At 53.0% G+C, this 15,394-nt stretch overlaps 4 protein-coding genes across 4 annotated transcripts; 2 read left to right on the forward strand and 2 right to left on the reverse strand.

The window, feature by feature from the left end:
* Positions 1-508: 508 nt before the first annotated feature.
* Positions 509-2,092, forward strand: QC761_107470 (uncharacterized protein; the record flags this gene model as incomplete). The annotated part of the gene is made up of 1 exon (XM_062874022.1): positions 509-2,092. One exon carries the CDS (start codon positions 509-511, stop codon positions 2,090-2,092), a length of 1,584 nt encoding a protein of 527 aa, XP_062737126.1.
* Positions 2,093-8,136: 6,044 nt separating this feature from the next.
* Positions 8,137-8,931, forward strand: QC761_107490 (uncharacterized protein; the record flags this gene model as incomplete). The annotated part of the gene is made up of 1 exon (XM_062874023.1): positions 8,137-8,931. The coding sequence occupies one exon, from the start codon at positions 8,137-8,139 to the stop codon at positions 8,929-8,931; it is 795 nt and encodes a 264-aa protein (XP_062737127.1).
* Positions 8,932-9,131: 200 nt separating this feature from the next.
* On the reverse strand, positions 9,132-10,503 carry QC761_107500 (uncharacterized protein). The gene is made up of 2 exons (XM_062874024.1): positions 9,497-10,503; positions 9,132-9,431 (listed from the first exon to the last, which is right to left on the reverse strand). Exons 1-2 carry the CDS (start codon positions 10,208-10,210, stop codon positions 9,243-9,245), a joined length of 903 nt encoding a protein of 300 aa, XP_062737128.1. The 5' UTR covers positions 10,211-10,503; the 3' UTR covers positions 9,132-9,242.
* Positions 10,504-11,148: 645 nt separating this feature from the next.
* On the reverse strand, positions 11,149-14,514 carry QC761_107510 (uncharacterized protein; the record flags this gene model as incomplete). The annotated part of the gene is made up of 1 exon (XM_062874025.1): positions 11,149-14,514. The coding sequence occupies one exon, from the start codon at positions 14,512-14,514 to the stop codon at positions 11,149-11,151; it is 3,366 nt and encodes a 1,121-aa protein (XP_062737129.1).
* Positions 14,515-15,394: the final 880 nt, after the last annotated feature.

Genomic DNA, 15,394 nt, shown 5'->3' on the forward strand with positions numbered 1-15,394 from the left:
TCCACACGTAGCGACAAACACCACCGTGAAAAGGTCCTTTTTTCCTTTTTCGACAACAGGAAAAAGAGACAGTCGTGTTGTCTGGCTCCTGAGGTGAGCAAGCGGAATCTTTGCTCTTGACCCAAAACCCCAAGCTCTCCCCAAACAAGCCTCAAGAGCACCGAGGCACGCTGCGTCATTCTCGGCTTGGAGTCGTCCCACTCGCGACTCCACGCGTCTGCTCTCGCTTTTGCTCTCTTCCTTGCCCCAGTCTCTCTCTCTCTCTATCGATTTCATCTCACTCAATGCGCATTCGGAGTTTATAAGCGTTGATATACATCCGCTTTTTTTTCTTTTTTTCTCTCTCAGTCTTTTCATTCGAGTTCTCTCCTTCAACAGCCAGACCTGCCCAAGAGTCGGTGTCAGGATTTCCCTAAATTTCGACTGCGCTATACCCTTCAACTTATCAGTCTTACTTTTCATACCGCCATATAAGCACACGCTGAACTCGCGTGAGTTAACACTCATCATGCCTAGAGACGATCTATCCATCGATTTCGTGCGCAAAATGCCACCAGTCGAGCAGCTTGACCCGGCACTGGTCCTGGATGAGTTTATCAACCGGGCTCAGAATCTTCCCGAGGAAGTTCGCTTTATGCAGGAGGAGCTTCGAGATAAGGAACTGCGGTATACGGCACTCAACAAGGAAAAGGACGAGCTGGATGAACGGTTACAGAAATGGATCAAGGCACATGGCAGCCACCAGCCCAACCCGAAGGAGGCAGAAATCCGCGCAAAGGCATTAAAGAACTATGACTTGCTTCAACAACTATCCGACGAAAAGCTCGCCCTCAGCGCCAAAGTACTACAGGCTATAGAGAAACACACCCGCCATCTCGACATACAAATCAAGATGTTGTATGACCGGAACGAGCCAGGATTTGCTGACCCGGATGAGCTGCCGTCTCTAATCCGCCCAAGCGCTGCCAATATCACAAACAGTCCCATTGTTCGCCCCCCAAGCGGCACCAACGGGTCTTCTCTCAACCACCTTGCAAACAGTGTATCACAATCTTCCATGCGTGGTTCCAACTCTCAGATTCGAAATACCCAGGCTCAACATCATGGCTCGGCTTCGGCCCCCGCAACCCCAGCAGCAAGCATGATCATGAATCGGCAAGCCCGCGAAGGGTCCGCCGGTCCTCCCAAACGTGGCCCCCGTCTCAACACAAGCATCTCCAACCTCCCAACCACATCCTCCGGCCTGGCCCGCCATTCCTCCCTCGGCCCCGGCACCCCAAAGGGCCACACAACCGCGGCAGGAAACCAACGAGCCGGCAGCGCCGGCCCCAGAGCCTCATCTAAGGCATCAGGCTCTGGAGTCGCCAACCGTAAAGCCGGCACCCCCTCCAGCAGCTCGGGTCGCATCTCTGCCTCCCACAAAAAAGGCTCCTCCCTCGGTGGGAACGACCCCCGAAGCGGAACAGCCAACAAATCCGGCCTATCCCGCGTCAAGCGCGCAGCAAAGAACTCTCCCTCCTCCACAGCGGAAAGTGAACTCTCAGACGCGGAATCGGCCGTCAGCGGCGAGGAAAGTGATGCTGCCCCATCAAGAAACAGCACCGGCAACAACGCAAGGGGAACACCCTCTTTACCTCGTCAAAACTCGGGAAGCCACCAGTCTCTGGGTAATCAGCCCACAAGCAGCTCCACGAAGAACTCGCCTCACGCGGCTCACGTCCACAAGGCTGGCGGCGGCGGGCCGGGGAATCATCATGGCCCGCCACCGCCGTCGCACAACAGACATCATGATGACGACGATGCGATGGACATTGAGGAGGATGACGCGGGGGATGACAAGAAATATTGCTCGTGTCGGAACGTGAGCTATGGGAACATGGTGGCGTGTGATAATGATGATTGTCCGTATGAGTGGTTTCATTGGGGGTGTGTTGGGTTGAAGAGCGAGCCGAACGGGACGTGGTTTTGTCCTGACTGTAGTCGGGCCGCGGCTGGGGGGGATAATAGGAAGAAGGTTGTTGGTGGAGGGGGAGGGGGAGGGGGTGGGCATGGGAGTAGGCCGGGTGGTGGGGGGGTTGGTGTTGGGGCATGAGGAGGGTTGATAAGCAGGTGTTTTTTGGAATGTAGCGAGGATTTAACATAGACGGTGAAAGATGTCAAACTGGGTACTTGTAGAGAGGCGTTTGATGTTTTGTGATTAAATTGTTCAGGGTGTAAATATATGCTTGTTGTGTATGTTTGTTGTTCATTGTCAATCTAACCTGCGAGAGCGAGCTGCATTAGGGGGGGGAGTTAATCAACACTACACCTAAAAATTTCAATAGACGGCTTAGGTTAGAATACCTGCTCACCCGTCGCTGCATGTTTATTGGACCACGTATACAATCTGAAACTACACCATTCATCGTGCCCAAACGGCATGTACGTCGTGAAATACCTAAAGAAAAGTTCGTGTGATATTACACTGCTAGGCTGTTAAGCCTCACGACTAGGGCGGACTAGGGCGGGCACACTTGCCCCCAGAACATGTTATGACAAAAGGTAGCTGGTTCAAAGAACCGGGAGTGTATTCATGGGCTTGTTCCAATATTTGCTGCTACCTATCTTGGTGTTTATGATGCTCTTGAAACACAAGAGACTGGACACTTTTCTTTTGAACAACATGAGACGAAATGCTGGGACGACTTCAGGCCGTACAACAGAAGTGCACAAACATAACCCCGGGATGAGCAAGAATGGAAGGAGTAATAAAGAAAGTTTCAAGGGCATCGTCTGCTCAAAGTAGCTCTCCTCACAAAAGCCAACCCAAGCACAAGATAATGTCATTCATATTCACCAATCACAAGCAGAGCAATATCATAAAAACAAATTCTACAGGCTACCATTTACTATCCCATATCTTCCACAGGATCAAGCCTTCCGTGTGTATTTTTTTTCTTCCCCAACCTTCAACCACCGGGCAAAAGATACCCTGCCCTCAGATTACTTTTTAAACAACAAAAAAAAACACAAGTAATCCGTCCAAGTCCTTTCCCGTCTTTCCCACAACTCAAGGCTTAGAACTCGCCATGGTATATCTACGCAATCCTGTTTCAAGGTGATGTCCAACCTGCAACAGAAGCAACAAAACCCAGCCAGTACTGTTAACGGCAACACAAAAACCAAACGCTATGTCCCTGCCCGATCCTAACAAAAAACACCTTAATGCTCAAGCAGACGCAAGCTACCCTGGACGACAACGTTCTCGAGGATGGATCCTGGGGGAATGTCGATGGTCTGACCCTCTGTCGCCACAATGATGACGGTACCCTTGAGGACGACACCGCGGCCAAGGTTGACCGCACCGGTGATGGTGAGGTGGTCAAGCTCAATGATCTTGGGGATGCTGGGGATGCGCTTCTGGAAGTCGGACACCTTCTTGAAGTCACCACCAAGCTTGATCAGAGGAGCATCACCGAAGCGGGCTGTGCTCATCTGGAGCTGGCCGTGTTTGACGGTGTAGAGATCAGACTTGACAAGCATCAGATCAGAGCAAGTCTTGACGGGCAAGAAGCGGCGACGGGGAACGTTGACACCGTGGGCGTTCTTGAAGTGCTTGATGGCAGCACCAACAGCGGTCTCCAGCTGGAGAATGCTAATGTCCGACTCGCCCTTCTTATCACCGGGGATGGTCTTGCCGTTGGGAATGATCTCCATCTCGAGCTCGTTATTCTCGACGACGCGCTTGATGGCCTTGACGTTCATCCAGATGTTGTTGGTGTTGAAGTACTTGAACTTCTTGATGGACTTGAACTCGTTGACATGCTCCTTGGGGACCTGGGCGATTTCGAGAAGGCGGACGCTGCCCTCGTAGTCAATGATGGTACCACCCTTGACATCGGCCTTGGTCTTGTTGGTCAACTCCATGATGTACTCGGCTTCGCTCTCAACCATGTGCTGGAGAATGCGGAGATCAACAACGGCGCCGAGGTTGTCAGCGTTGGAAAGGAAGATGATCTCGATGCCACGGTCGATGAGCTGGTCAAGAACACCAGAGTTGTAGAGGGACTCGAAAACGTCACCGTGTCCGGGGGGATACCAGTCATGGAGAGCAGAGTCAAAGGACTTGGGGACTGGGAGGAGGGAGTCCTTGAAGATTCTGGGGTACCTCGACTGGTTAAAGGTAAGAATGTCGACGTTATGACCCTCATACTTCTTGATAATCGCCGCGGTATCATCGTGGGTGTTGAAAGAGTTCATGAGGAGAATGGGAACGTTGGAGCCGTAGCTGCGGTTGAGGTGCTCGACCTGGCGGACGGACATGTCAAGGAAAGACATGCCATCACGGACCTCGATGACCGACTTGGGACCAACGCAACCCATGGAGGTACCGAGACCACCGTTGAGCTTGAGAACAGCAAGCTTGTTGAGGAAGCCAACAGACTCGGAGTGGGCCAAGTCCTCGTAATCGACGACCTGGCCAGCAGCGGGAGGAGCAATGCGGTCCCACGAGCTATTCATTCCTGTCAGCCACATGATCTTTGTTCACCAATTCTGAGGAACACATACACCTCGTTGCCCTTAGCCTTGTCATTGAGATAACGGCGGAACAAGGAGAAGAAGTTGTCCATCTCGGTCTCGAACAGCTTCTTCTCCTTGGGGTCCTTCACGGTCTCGGCGAGGTTGGTGAGAGCATTGCGCATCTGGGCAGCAGCAATGTTGGTCGAGGTGTTCTCGAAAGCCTGGTGGAAAATTGCGGGTTAGTCTGACGTCATTGAAGCCATTGTGCCAGTGCATGACAAAAAGAAACCCATTAATGCTGTTGTTGTCCCCTCGACGGACAGCCCCGGCCCCATATTGTCCACAGCGGTATTCTCTCGGAGTTATTACGGATAGATTGTTCGTGCACAGCTTGTCCAACAGTTGGGATCCTGTCTTGGGAAGGGCCGGGAGATTGCGCCGTTGGAGCAGCTCCACCTTTCGAGTCGGACAACAAGGCAGTTCGGGAGACAGAGCGGGTGACCGGGCCGTGTTCTTTTTCGGTGATGATGTTGGTGAACCCGTGACAGGCGAATGATGCACGTCACAGAAGCAGTTGCTCGCTTGTGCCACGGGCTGGAGCAAGCCGTGGTCCTGCTCGGATCCTCCTTTGTTGGGGAGCGGCACCGACTCTGCAGAACCCGTCCTCGCACTCGTCCAAGAGAACAACACACCAGCAGAAGGGATGGAAATAGGAGGTGTGCAAAAACTAACCATGTGGGAACGAGTCTTGCCATGATGTCTCTTGGCAAACTCCTGCTCGTCGCCGTTGCCGGGCTTGAGGTGGGATGGGAGAGCGCTCTTAATCGCCTGTGCCATTTTCGCCGTGTGATTGGTGAAGATGCTTTGGGCGGACTGGAAGAATGGGAGAGCTATGCTGGCGGTGAGAAGAGGAAAAGAGAAAAAAGTGGTTTGGTTGAAGAGGTGTTGGGAGGAAGTTCGATGACGATGGAGGGGGAAGTTACAGATGTAGTAGCTGTTGGGCAGGTGCTGTTTTACGAGATAAATTAGCCGGTTGACGTAATAAAAGGAGTTGACAGGCCTTGAAATAGGAGCAGGATCAACCTGGATAGACCCTCTTTCCTGCAGTGGAACTGGCGAATTGCAAGCAATCACATGGAGGAAGGGGGTGGAAGCTCGAGATGAACAGATCCAGATGAGGGCGGGGGGCGGAAGAGGGGGAGGGGTTCCCAACATCCAGGTAGCTCCAACTTTCAAGTAACCTGGAAGACGTACCTGTAACTATTCTCAAGCTTGCAGCAGCTCCGACGGTTCACAGTGGTTTGAACCTTGAGGATGGACGGATGGAAAGAGAAGAAGGACGTGGAATGCAGAGCTCAAGAGGGTGCCCCTGAGTCTTGAAGGTTTTAATACCTGAGTAGCAGGTGGTGAGTTACGAATGTCGGCCAGGAGAAGCATTGGGCCATAGCAGCTCAATCGGGCAAAAAGGTATTGTTAGTGCATCAGGTACCCCAACTGCCGCTCCTGTCAGACGAGGATCACTTCTGCGAGTGGCGTCACCACAGGCAGGGGCATCTTGATACCACAACTGACCACCCACCACCAGCTGAGCCTCGAGTTTTCCGCCAATTCTCACGGCACGGAACCCAATGGTAGGTGCAGGAGCTTTGCAGCTCTTCAACGTTGCTGCACTGTTTGATCCGTGTCACGGTGACATGTTGTCTGATTTCTGAAGCGCAACTCCCGCGCCGGAAATCGCGGGGTACTAACTAGGCTTCGATACTTATGGAGCCAACCTATAGAATTGATGCCGTCACAGTAACCTGTTGCCTGGTCCTGCTGTTGACAGTTGCACAAAGAAATCAGAAGAACCATCCGGTGCTGAGATATCCTCCGATATATCAAGTCGCATGAACACGCCGCCTTCTCAAAACTGAAGTGCTGAACAAGCCTCGTCCTTCCATCGACGAAGTCTGGATATGAATATTGGCCTGTGCCGCCTGGTACCCGATTCCTTAACAGCTGGGCCAAAACTACCCCTCTCCCACACGGTAGCATTTCCAGGAAGCCCCTGCTGGTTGCCATGGTGTCTGGCAAACCCGAGAACTAAAGCTTCAGCCCAACGGGAGCTAAAAACAGATGATGGGCTCGCTGTCATAACCCAAGTTCCACAGCCCATCAACCGGGAAATTTGATGCCGTCCCGATCAGGAGTCGAGGCGCCTCAGTTATTCGCCAGGCAAACGGCGAGCGGAATGCTGCTTGGAATTGTTTTATTGCCATGTCAATATCTCTCCTATCTGAAGGGCGTTTTTTTTTCCTTTTTTTTGTTGGTGGCGGGCTGTCGAGTAGATCCAGCCACTATCACGAGCTGTCAGATATAAAACACCACCACAAGATATCAGACCTCCTTTCAGCTCCCCCAACTCGGCCCGTTATCGTCCAGAGCCCTTTCAGAGGGAGGGAATAAAGGCAACGTCGTATTTTCTGGAAAATATCGCATCTCGCCACGAAAATGACGGGCCAGTGTCCCTCGTTCCGAGCTCCACCAGGTTTTTATTGAGAACGGTCGCTTCGTGAGTTGACGGCTTCCAGATGCAAGGCATCAAGAAAGGAGGTGCAAGGCTGCCCAGCTGCTACCCCCAGCACTGCCGCAAAATGAATGGGTCCTAGAACAGATGCATGGAATCTCGGAATCTCGCGATCGCGCTCCGCCGATGAAGAAAGGGACCCACGTGGGGAAAGGAGCCAAGTTGTTTTGTCTCTCCTTTTCGACGAAGCGTGATATCGGTACCCGAGACATTTTCGTCAGTTCCTTGAGTGAGGGACATGACGAAAGTCATTACCACTTTTCGGTTGCCGTGTATCGTTATCTCTCTCAGTCATGCCGATCCGGTCAATATATCTTTTGCAATATGCAGAGGAAAAGCGAACAAGAAACAAACAGCAACCCGCCACGAAGCAAACGGCCGACGGGGTCCCCTCGCTTCGATGTCCCCTAGCCTCCAATGCTCCGGCCCAGTCCAGAGTGATCCAAGATCTTGGGACTATCGGACAGTGTCCAATCTGATGGGAACGTGCAGCTATTTGTGGTCTGCACTAGGCCGAGAAAACAATAGCCCCAAGCCGTAGATTTTTCTGGGAGCACCAGGGGGCTAAGACAGGTCTCGGTCCGGCCCCCTCGCTGTCTCTCGGTACAAGGTCCGGGATTGCCAAGCATGAAATGTCGGCCCCACTCGGCCGGAGATTCGCCGTCCACCCACTCTGCTCCGGGGTGTGAGCCCACTGGACTCCGCTCTTTCAGCTTCCGTTGTGATGCGCCTGCCCTTTGCGATTGTCCCTGATCAGCCCATGCAAGCCACCCAGGCTGCAAGCCTCACGACGGACTTTCTTCAGCTGTCTGCATTCCTTCCAGGTTGTTGGGCCTCCCTACGGTATGTGGGGCACTGTAGGCCCAACGAATATCAGCAAGCCACTGCCGTCTGCATTCGAACTCGAGTCTATCGTTCGGGACCGACGACGATCAAGTCACTTCTGACAACCTCAAACATCGAGCCAATCGTATCTCACCTCTCTTCTGCACCCACCTTGTCTCACTTCTCTCTTCTTCAACCTGTCGTCTCTTGCGTGTAAAACACTCCCCCCACCCCCACGAACCATGGGCAGCACATCTGATGATCCCCCAATGGCATCCACCACCAACACCACCAACGGCGATGCTACCACCTCTTCCCCCAATGTCACCAACTCCTCAGAAAAACAATCCCGCAAAGATGAAGAAGACATCCCCTACTGGAACGTAAACGTCCCCCCCCACCTCCGCACCCAAGCCTGCCCCTCCTACCTCCTCAACCTCAACCCAAAAGACCTCTCCATAATCTCCACCCCCGACTCCCACTACGAAATCGAATCCTGGCCCACGGTCCTCTCCAAGATCCGGTCGTACCGCCCCGACCTCTTCCAGCGCATCCCCTCGGACCTCCGCCGCTACCACGAGTTTTGTTATAATATCAAGCAGCAGTACGGCTCCGTCATGAACTTTATCCTCTCGCAGCGTCTCGGTTGGGAGCACCCCATCATCCCCAAGGGTGACGAGCCGTTTGAGTGTGAGGAGGATGTCAAGATACTCCGGAATGACTGGCCGTATGGTATAGATGGCAAGATTGTCCATCTGGTGGTGTGGGTCAAGTTTGAGCTCGAGGCCGAGGGGGAAAAGGGGGATTTGACGGAGAAAGAGACAAAGGTGGTGGGGGAGTGGGTGAGGAAGAAGTTTGTGGTGGAGGGGGGGTTGGAGGAGGGGAGGGTTGTTTGGTTCAGGAACTGGACCTGTTTGAAGTCTGTCAAGAGTGTGGAGCATTTTCATGTCATGCTGTTTGATCCAGACAAAGAGTTGGTGGATGGGTTGACGGGGGGGGATGTGCCGCTTTGTGAGAGGGTCAAGTTGAGTATATGAGAGAGGGTTGGTCAAGTTTTTGAGAGGAGGTGGGGGTGTATGAGTAGGAGGTATACAGTACTCCTACTCAGTGAGGGCAACAGGACAGCATGTGTGAGGTTGGACAGCCAGAGGCAGGGTTTACCTAACTGTTAGTATTCGATATCATCATTTCCTTTGGGGTTGTAGAAGGGGGGAGCCGCTAGACGACCTTGAGAATGGGACACTTTGAATTTCGGTGTTGAGGTGTAAGATAGAGAGGGAGGCTCAAATAGACTGGAGACAACTGCTTCAAGCAATGCTAGATGAACACTTTGATGCCGTACAACAAATCACCTATAATAATCCTTCACCACTCTCCTAACCTCCACAACCGGACACTCGGCCAACGGAACCGCAATCGGCTTCTCGATTTTTACTCTGACGGTGTAATCCTCCCCATTGACAAAAACCTCCTCCACCTTGTCAATCAAGTGCGCCCCCAACGCTTCCAACGTCTCGAATGATGACTCCTCCAGCGCCTATTTCACTCAATCAGCTTTTCTATCCCATCCCCTTTTCTTTTTTTGCTTCATCTTTCACTCACCTTCACAACCGCCTTTTCAACCCTGACATACCTATCCCCCCTCACCTTGATCCCCTCAATCCCCACCGTAACAACCAACATCTGCCTCGCCTCCCGCTCGTTAGGATTAACCCCGACCAACGTCGGCACTCCGAGTCTGGTGATCTCCATCCCTAGCGCGCGGGCGGTCATTTTCCCCGTGTTGTCAAACCCCGCGCTTGCGGTGAGACTCACACCCTCGCCAAGCAAGCTCGCTTTTGGGAGCGTCAGCTTCACACCCAGAAACCCGATTCTATCTAAGCTCCCCCCCAAAAAAGGGGTTCCGTCCCCCCTGACACCATCGATAGACAACCCAGTGAGATGAACGAATATCTGGTTCAGCACCGAGATCGCATCCCCCTCGTCCTCCTCTGGAGAAGAAATGGCGGCTGTAGAATTAGGGCCGAAGTAAGTCTCTACAGTGTCGAGGAGTGCCTTTGATAGATTGCCGTAGTGGATCGTGTCCTCGCCTAGCTTGTCAGTTGCGGAGGCGGTTTCAAAGGGGGAGGTGAAACTGATCTCTGCCGAGAGGAGGAGGGGTTGGGGGCGGAGGGGGCGGTCCCAGGCGTCTGTGGCTGCGCGGAGGAGGGTGCTGGATAGGTTCTTGACTGAGACTGCTGCTGGGAGGAGGTCGGCGGTGGTGAGGGAGCGGAGGGCGGGGGTTGGGAGGAGGGGGATGGATGTGGGGTTTGACATTTTGGGGGGGTGGTGAAGTGGGTGAGAAAGATATGGTACTAGTTGGTGGGGGGGTGGTGAAATTACTTTAACGAAACAGTGAATGAGTGGGTTGTTAAGAGGTGTGAGTGAGGTGAGTGAGGGCGAGACTGTTGTGGTGTTGCGGGGTACCTATCTCTGTAATTGTGAGTCAAGCGAATTCAGAGGGTTTACGGAGAAAACTTACCTTGAGAATAATCTTAGGGCCGATGTGAAAAAAGAGAACTTGAATGACACAACTTTCAAGTCTTCGTCAAAATGGAAGGTGAGAAAATCGTACGACGCAATCTTGTCAAAGTGGAGGGGTGTGGAAGAGTGAGTGAGGGTGAGAGAGGATGGATGGAGGGGTCGTCGCTGATAAGAGAAATCCCCTGAATGGCGATAAGAACAACATTTATGGTTCAACACCAGCTCTCTTTCCACAACCTGAACCCTCTTTTGGTATGAAGAGCGCAATTTTACTTTGTTTTCTCACTTTGATGTAGGCATTCGAGCGGAACACGAGTGTCAATACCACTGTTTGTGAGAAGAAGCCTAACTCTATTCCGCATGTCATAAGAGCAAATATCATCAACGCCCACCCAAGCCCTCAACCAACTACGATCATACCCACATTCGGCCGTGAAATTTGAAAGATGAAACAAGAATAAGATAAACCCAGACAACACTATTCTGCTATCATGCAAGACCCCAAATGAACTAACCACCTCATGAGAAGAGAACACAAAAAGGGGTATATACTTCAACAGGCCATCCCACCAAATCCAGCTCCATGACCAAGCAGATACACCAAAAACCTAAAACATCTCGGTACAAAACTGGGTATCTCGTACTCAATCAAATCCCAACCAAATGACTTTTTTCTTTCGTAATCACCAAAATCAACAAACACTAGCAAACCTCAATGAACTAAAACAACATCACTGAGGGTGGTAAAATGGCCCCTGGGGTTGGTGTGGTGAGTGAGAAAACGGTGACACTGAACCCTGGGGTGTAAACTGATGCTCAGGCCCAGTCGCATGAATATCAAGCATGTTACCCCCATACCCTATCTGGACCCCCGCGCTGGGATCTTGCAGCCCCAGAGCGTTCATCGACATGGCTGGCATGGCGGGAAAGGGCTCTATCTCTGGAGTAGACACATAATTGTTTGGCGGCGTTGACATGTAAGGGCTTGTGGTGACGGGAAGGCCGCCGCCAAAGGCGGGCGTGTTGAGGCTAGTGAAGCCAGTGACGGGGTGGTGTCCGACCGATTGCATGTTGAGATTGGTCTGACCCATGCTCTGAGCGAGATCACTAAAATCGCCGTGGTGTTGAGGGTAAAACTGTTGTTGCTGAGGTATAGCGTGATGGTAGACAAATTGGCCAGGGAGCGGCGCATTCGTATATACTGGCATTGGGCCTTGTTGACGGACCATTGGCCCCTGGCCAACCGGAGATCGATCCCACTGAGTTTGGGTGTTGAATGTGGGAGGAAACTGCCGCGGTGGCGGATCTTGGACAGGACTGATGATGGTATCCTCGTCGAGATCCTTCTTGGCCACCAGCTTGAGAATCGGCAAGCTGATCTGCTCCATGTGCTTGGCCAAGTGGACAGTCAACTTCTTCCAGGTCGGGAACGTCTTGCCACAGAAGCGGCATGGTTCTTGTTGAGGCAAAGCAGTGGTCTCTTTGTGACAAGCCTCGACTCTTTGCCAGGTGGGGTCGTTACCACCTGCCCGCTTGATGGCCGCCTTGGTCTTCACCTTGGGCTCAGCAAACTTGTGCTCGCGAACCAAGTGTTGAAGGAAGTTGTCACGGCGGTAGCAGATATGACGGCAGTCCTCAACGTCGCACGTCCACCACTCCAAATGCCGATGACCTTCGTTCTCGTGGCGGACCCAGTCTGCCTTTCTCTTGAAGATCTTCGGGTCTCTGCATCGGTCCCAGGTGCAGGTAAACGGCTGGACATCTTCATGGACATGTTTGGTCCAGTCAGAAGGCTTCTGGAATTTCTTGGACGTGAAACACAGCTGACACTCAAACTCGGCAGGCAGTGTGCTGGTAGGAGGCATGGGGATGTCTTGAGGGAAGCTCTCCTGATTGATCGCGCCCTCTAGCGGCGTGATTTCTCCATCCGAACCGTCAAACCTGGCAGACAGGGGGTCGGTACCGCCGGCGTTGAGGATATTGGCACTGCCTCCGAGTGCAATGCACATGCTACCGCAGTTGCAGTTTTGTGCTTTGACAGCCTGGATGTGCTTTACCCGAGAGTTGAGGAGGCCCTTGTACCGGATGATCTGCTGGTGGGCGATACGTTCGACCAGATAGGTGTTGACGGTACTCAGTTGAGGATTCAACTTGAGAACGTGGTCCTTGAAGCCCGCCATGTTGGGGGTGATGTCATCAATGAGCTTGGTTGACTCGGTCTTGTCGCCTTCTTCAAATCCGTCATCTTCCTCGTCATCATCGTCATCCAAATCACCAGCATTCGGCTTGGCATTCCCAAGGTTGGAAACCGGCGGCCCACCGGTCATCTTCCACATGTCGACAATGCCAGGCGGTTGGTTCTCTGACTTGCTTCTCAATCGGTTCATCAAGGGCTTCTTGACGCTCAGCGTGCTCGGGCTCCTCACGACTGGAGAGTGGACAGGAGTGGCGCTGAGGGAGCCGGATCGGGCATGTGTGGTCCCAATGGCTGCCACACTTCCCCCCATGGCAACAAGCGCCGTGTTGATGCTTGGAACACTGTTCTTTCTGTTCCATGGGGTGGGGCTTGGTGGTGCGAGCTTCACCTGGCTTTCTCTTCGCTCAAAAGATGTGTCGGTTCCCCCAGAGCTTGCATCATCGTTTTCAACGCCACGAGACCGCTTGCTATTGTTGACACTTGGTTTCCGGGTGAGCTTGTCGCGCATGACCCCAATGATGCTCGGTCGTCGACTGCTATCACCTCGGCTCAGCGAGAGCTTCTTGAAGAGGTTTGTGGTCGCCTGCACATCATAATCAAAGATGCTAGGTAAACTGCGACGCCGTGTTCCCCATGTTGCTGCTCGAGATACAACCGACTCGTTATCGCACATCCGCGTGTATCTCGCAATCGCGGCTTGAGCAGTCTCGGGCTGGTGCCGAGTGGAAGAAATGGACGATACCATGGGTCCATCAGCCCAGTTGCGATTCTGTCGAATGAAATCGACATCCTCTTCCGTCAAACCACCCGCGGCGTTCTCGTTGTAGTACGTTTGGCCAGGTTTTAGCACATTCTGCGTCTCTGATACTTCAATCTCGCGATCGGGAACATTGGTGTTGGCATCCTGAGGCATGACAGGCACGAACTCTGAAGGTGTTGTTCGGGCAGTATGCTTCTGCAGCCAACTGTCAACCCTTCTGTTTTGCTGTTCCCGGTCACGATCTGAAGCCAGCTCATTCATGCTTGGGACCTCGACATTTGGTCGGCGAGCTGGGTCCAAACCGCTCGGGCCTGTAGACTGATTCGCCCATCGGCCCGAGAGATCACGGACAGTGGGAGATGGCTCGGCCTCATGCACTGCCTGCTGGCTGGTGTTGAACTCATATGACCCGACATTGTTGTCTTGTTCCCAATGGGAGACTGTGACTCGCGGACTATGACTATGCATAATGGGAGCTGCTGGGGCAAGGCCGCTGTCGCTTGATTCCTCACTGTTGCTTGTCCTTGGAGTCAAGTCGACAGAAGACGACTGTGCTGTAAGTGAGAGCTCGTGCGGCCCAATCGATGGCTGAGACAGGTCAGGAAATGTTGCAAACTCGCTTTTCCCGTCTGCGTGGGGTGAAGCCGTGGATAGTGAAGGGGTCTTGTCGGGACTCAGAGGAAAGGTGACCGCGCCAGCCTGTGGCACATGTTGCGAGCTAGTCGAAATGTTGGACTGAGATGTCTGTTGGTCGACAAGAAACGAATCCAAGCTATCGTCCACCAAGAAAGAAGGGGAGCCGCCAATGCTATTGAAGCTCGCGCCAAAGAAGGGATCGTCAACTTCGCTGAACTCGCTCGACTGGTAGTGAACACTGAGGGTGGACTCGGACTCGGCAGGTGTGTTGACGTTTAGGGAGGGCGAGGAGTACTGCTGTTGGGGCGATGGGTATGCCGAGAGATGGCTGTTCTTACTTGGCGTCGACGGGGCGCCTTGAAGTTGATTTTGCTGGAAGTGAAGTTGTTGTTGCGGTTGCTGTTGTGGTTGCTGGTGAGGTCTGCGGGGTTCATCAATCCGGTCCCGGCGGCGTGTGGTGGTGTCAGGGACGGATGAGGGGTATATGGTGTGAATCGAAGACATATTTGCGGACGACGGGTAGGAAAGTCCAGGGTGATATATTATACGATGAGATCTGGGGGCGTTGTCTTGTCTATGAAGGGGGAAGAGCCGGTGGAGCTCCCGATATCTTGGTCGAGAGGTGGGGAGTCAATGAGCCTAGGCGGCATACATGGTCCTGCGGCTGCGCAACGGGAGTGTTGTGTCGGGTGTCACTGTCTTTGCCAGCTACAAATGCGCCAGCCGCGGTCCGAATTCCGCTTGGAAGTGCTATGGAAGGTCGCAGCAGAAGCAGGAATGCGGTTCAGGAGAAATCAAGTGATCGGCGTGTCGAGAGCAGGAGGATTGAAAGAGAAGAGTTGGAGTGTTGCTGTTGCTGGCGCGCGCACTCCTAGATGAGGCACGCCGCACCTGTTCCTTGCGCCAGTGGCCCGCTGACAGGGGTGATAATTGGGGGCGAGGCGCAGGGCGACGGCTGCGGTTCCGAGCCTGGACTGAGCCAAGCGCTTAAAGTGCTTGTGGAAAGGAAAGGGGGGAATGCAAAGATACCAACGGTCAAGAGGTTGAGATGATCAATCTTTGATGGAAAACACCAGATATCAAGGTATAACAGAATGGTGAGGTTGTGTAGAGATAAAGCTGAGAAGGCGGGAGGCAGCCGAAAACATGGATAAGGCAAAGATGGATAACGATAGACCGAATTGATCAGTCAGCTGCATCTATGGGCGGGCAACCTTCAGAAATGGTGGTAACATCAAGAAAAAAAAAAGGAGGGATGGAAAGGGGACTGAGAGGTTGCAGAACTCAGTGTGGCTACTCAGACACGATATTGAAAGCCGAAGGGGACAAGATGGATGAATTGGCTTCTGCCATCCAGAGTCAAGCCACAGCACAGGCACAAGAG

Source organism: Podospora bellae-mahoneyi (genome assembly GCF_035222275.1).
Source record: "Podospora bellae-mahoneyi strain CBS 112042 chromosome 1 map unlocalized CBS112042p_1, whole genome shotgun sequence".
Classification (NCBI taxonomy): Eukaryota; Fungi; Ascomycota; class Sordariomycetes; order Sordariales; family Podosporaceae; genus Podospora; species Podospora bellae-mahoneyi.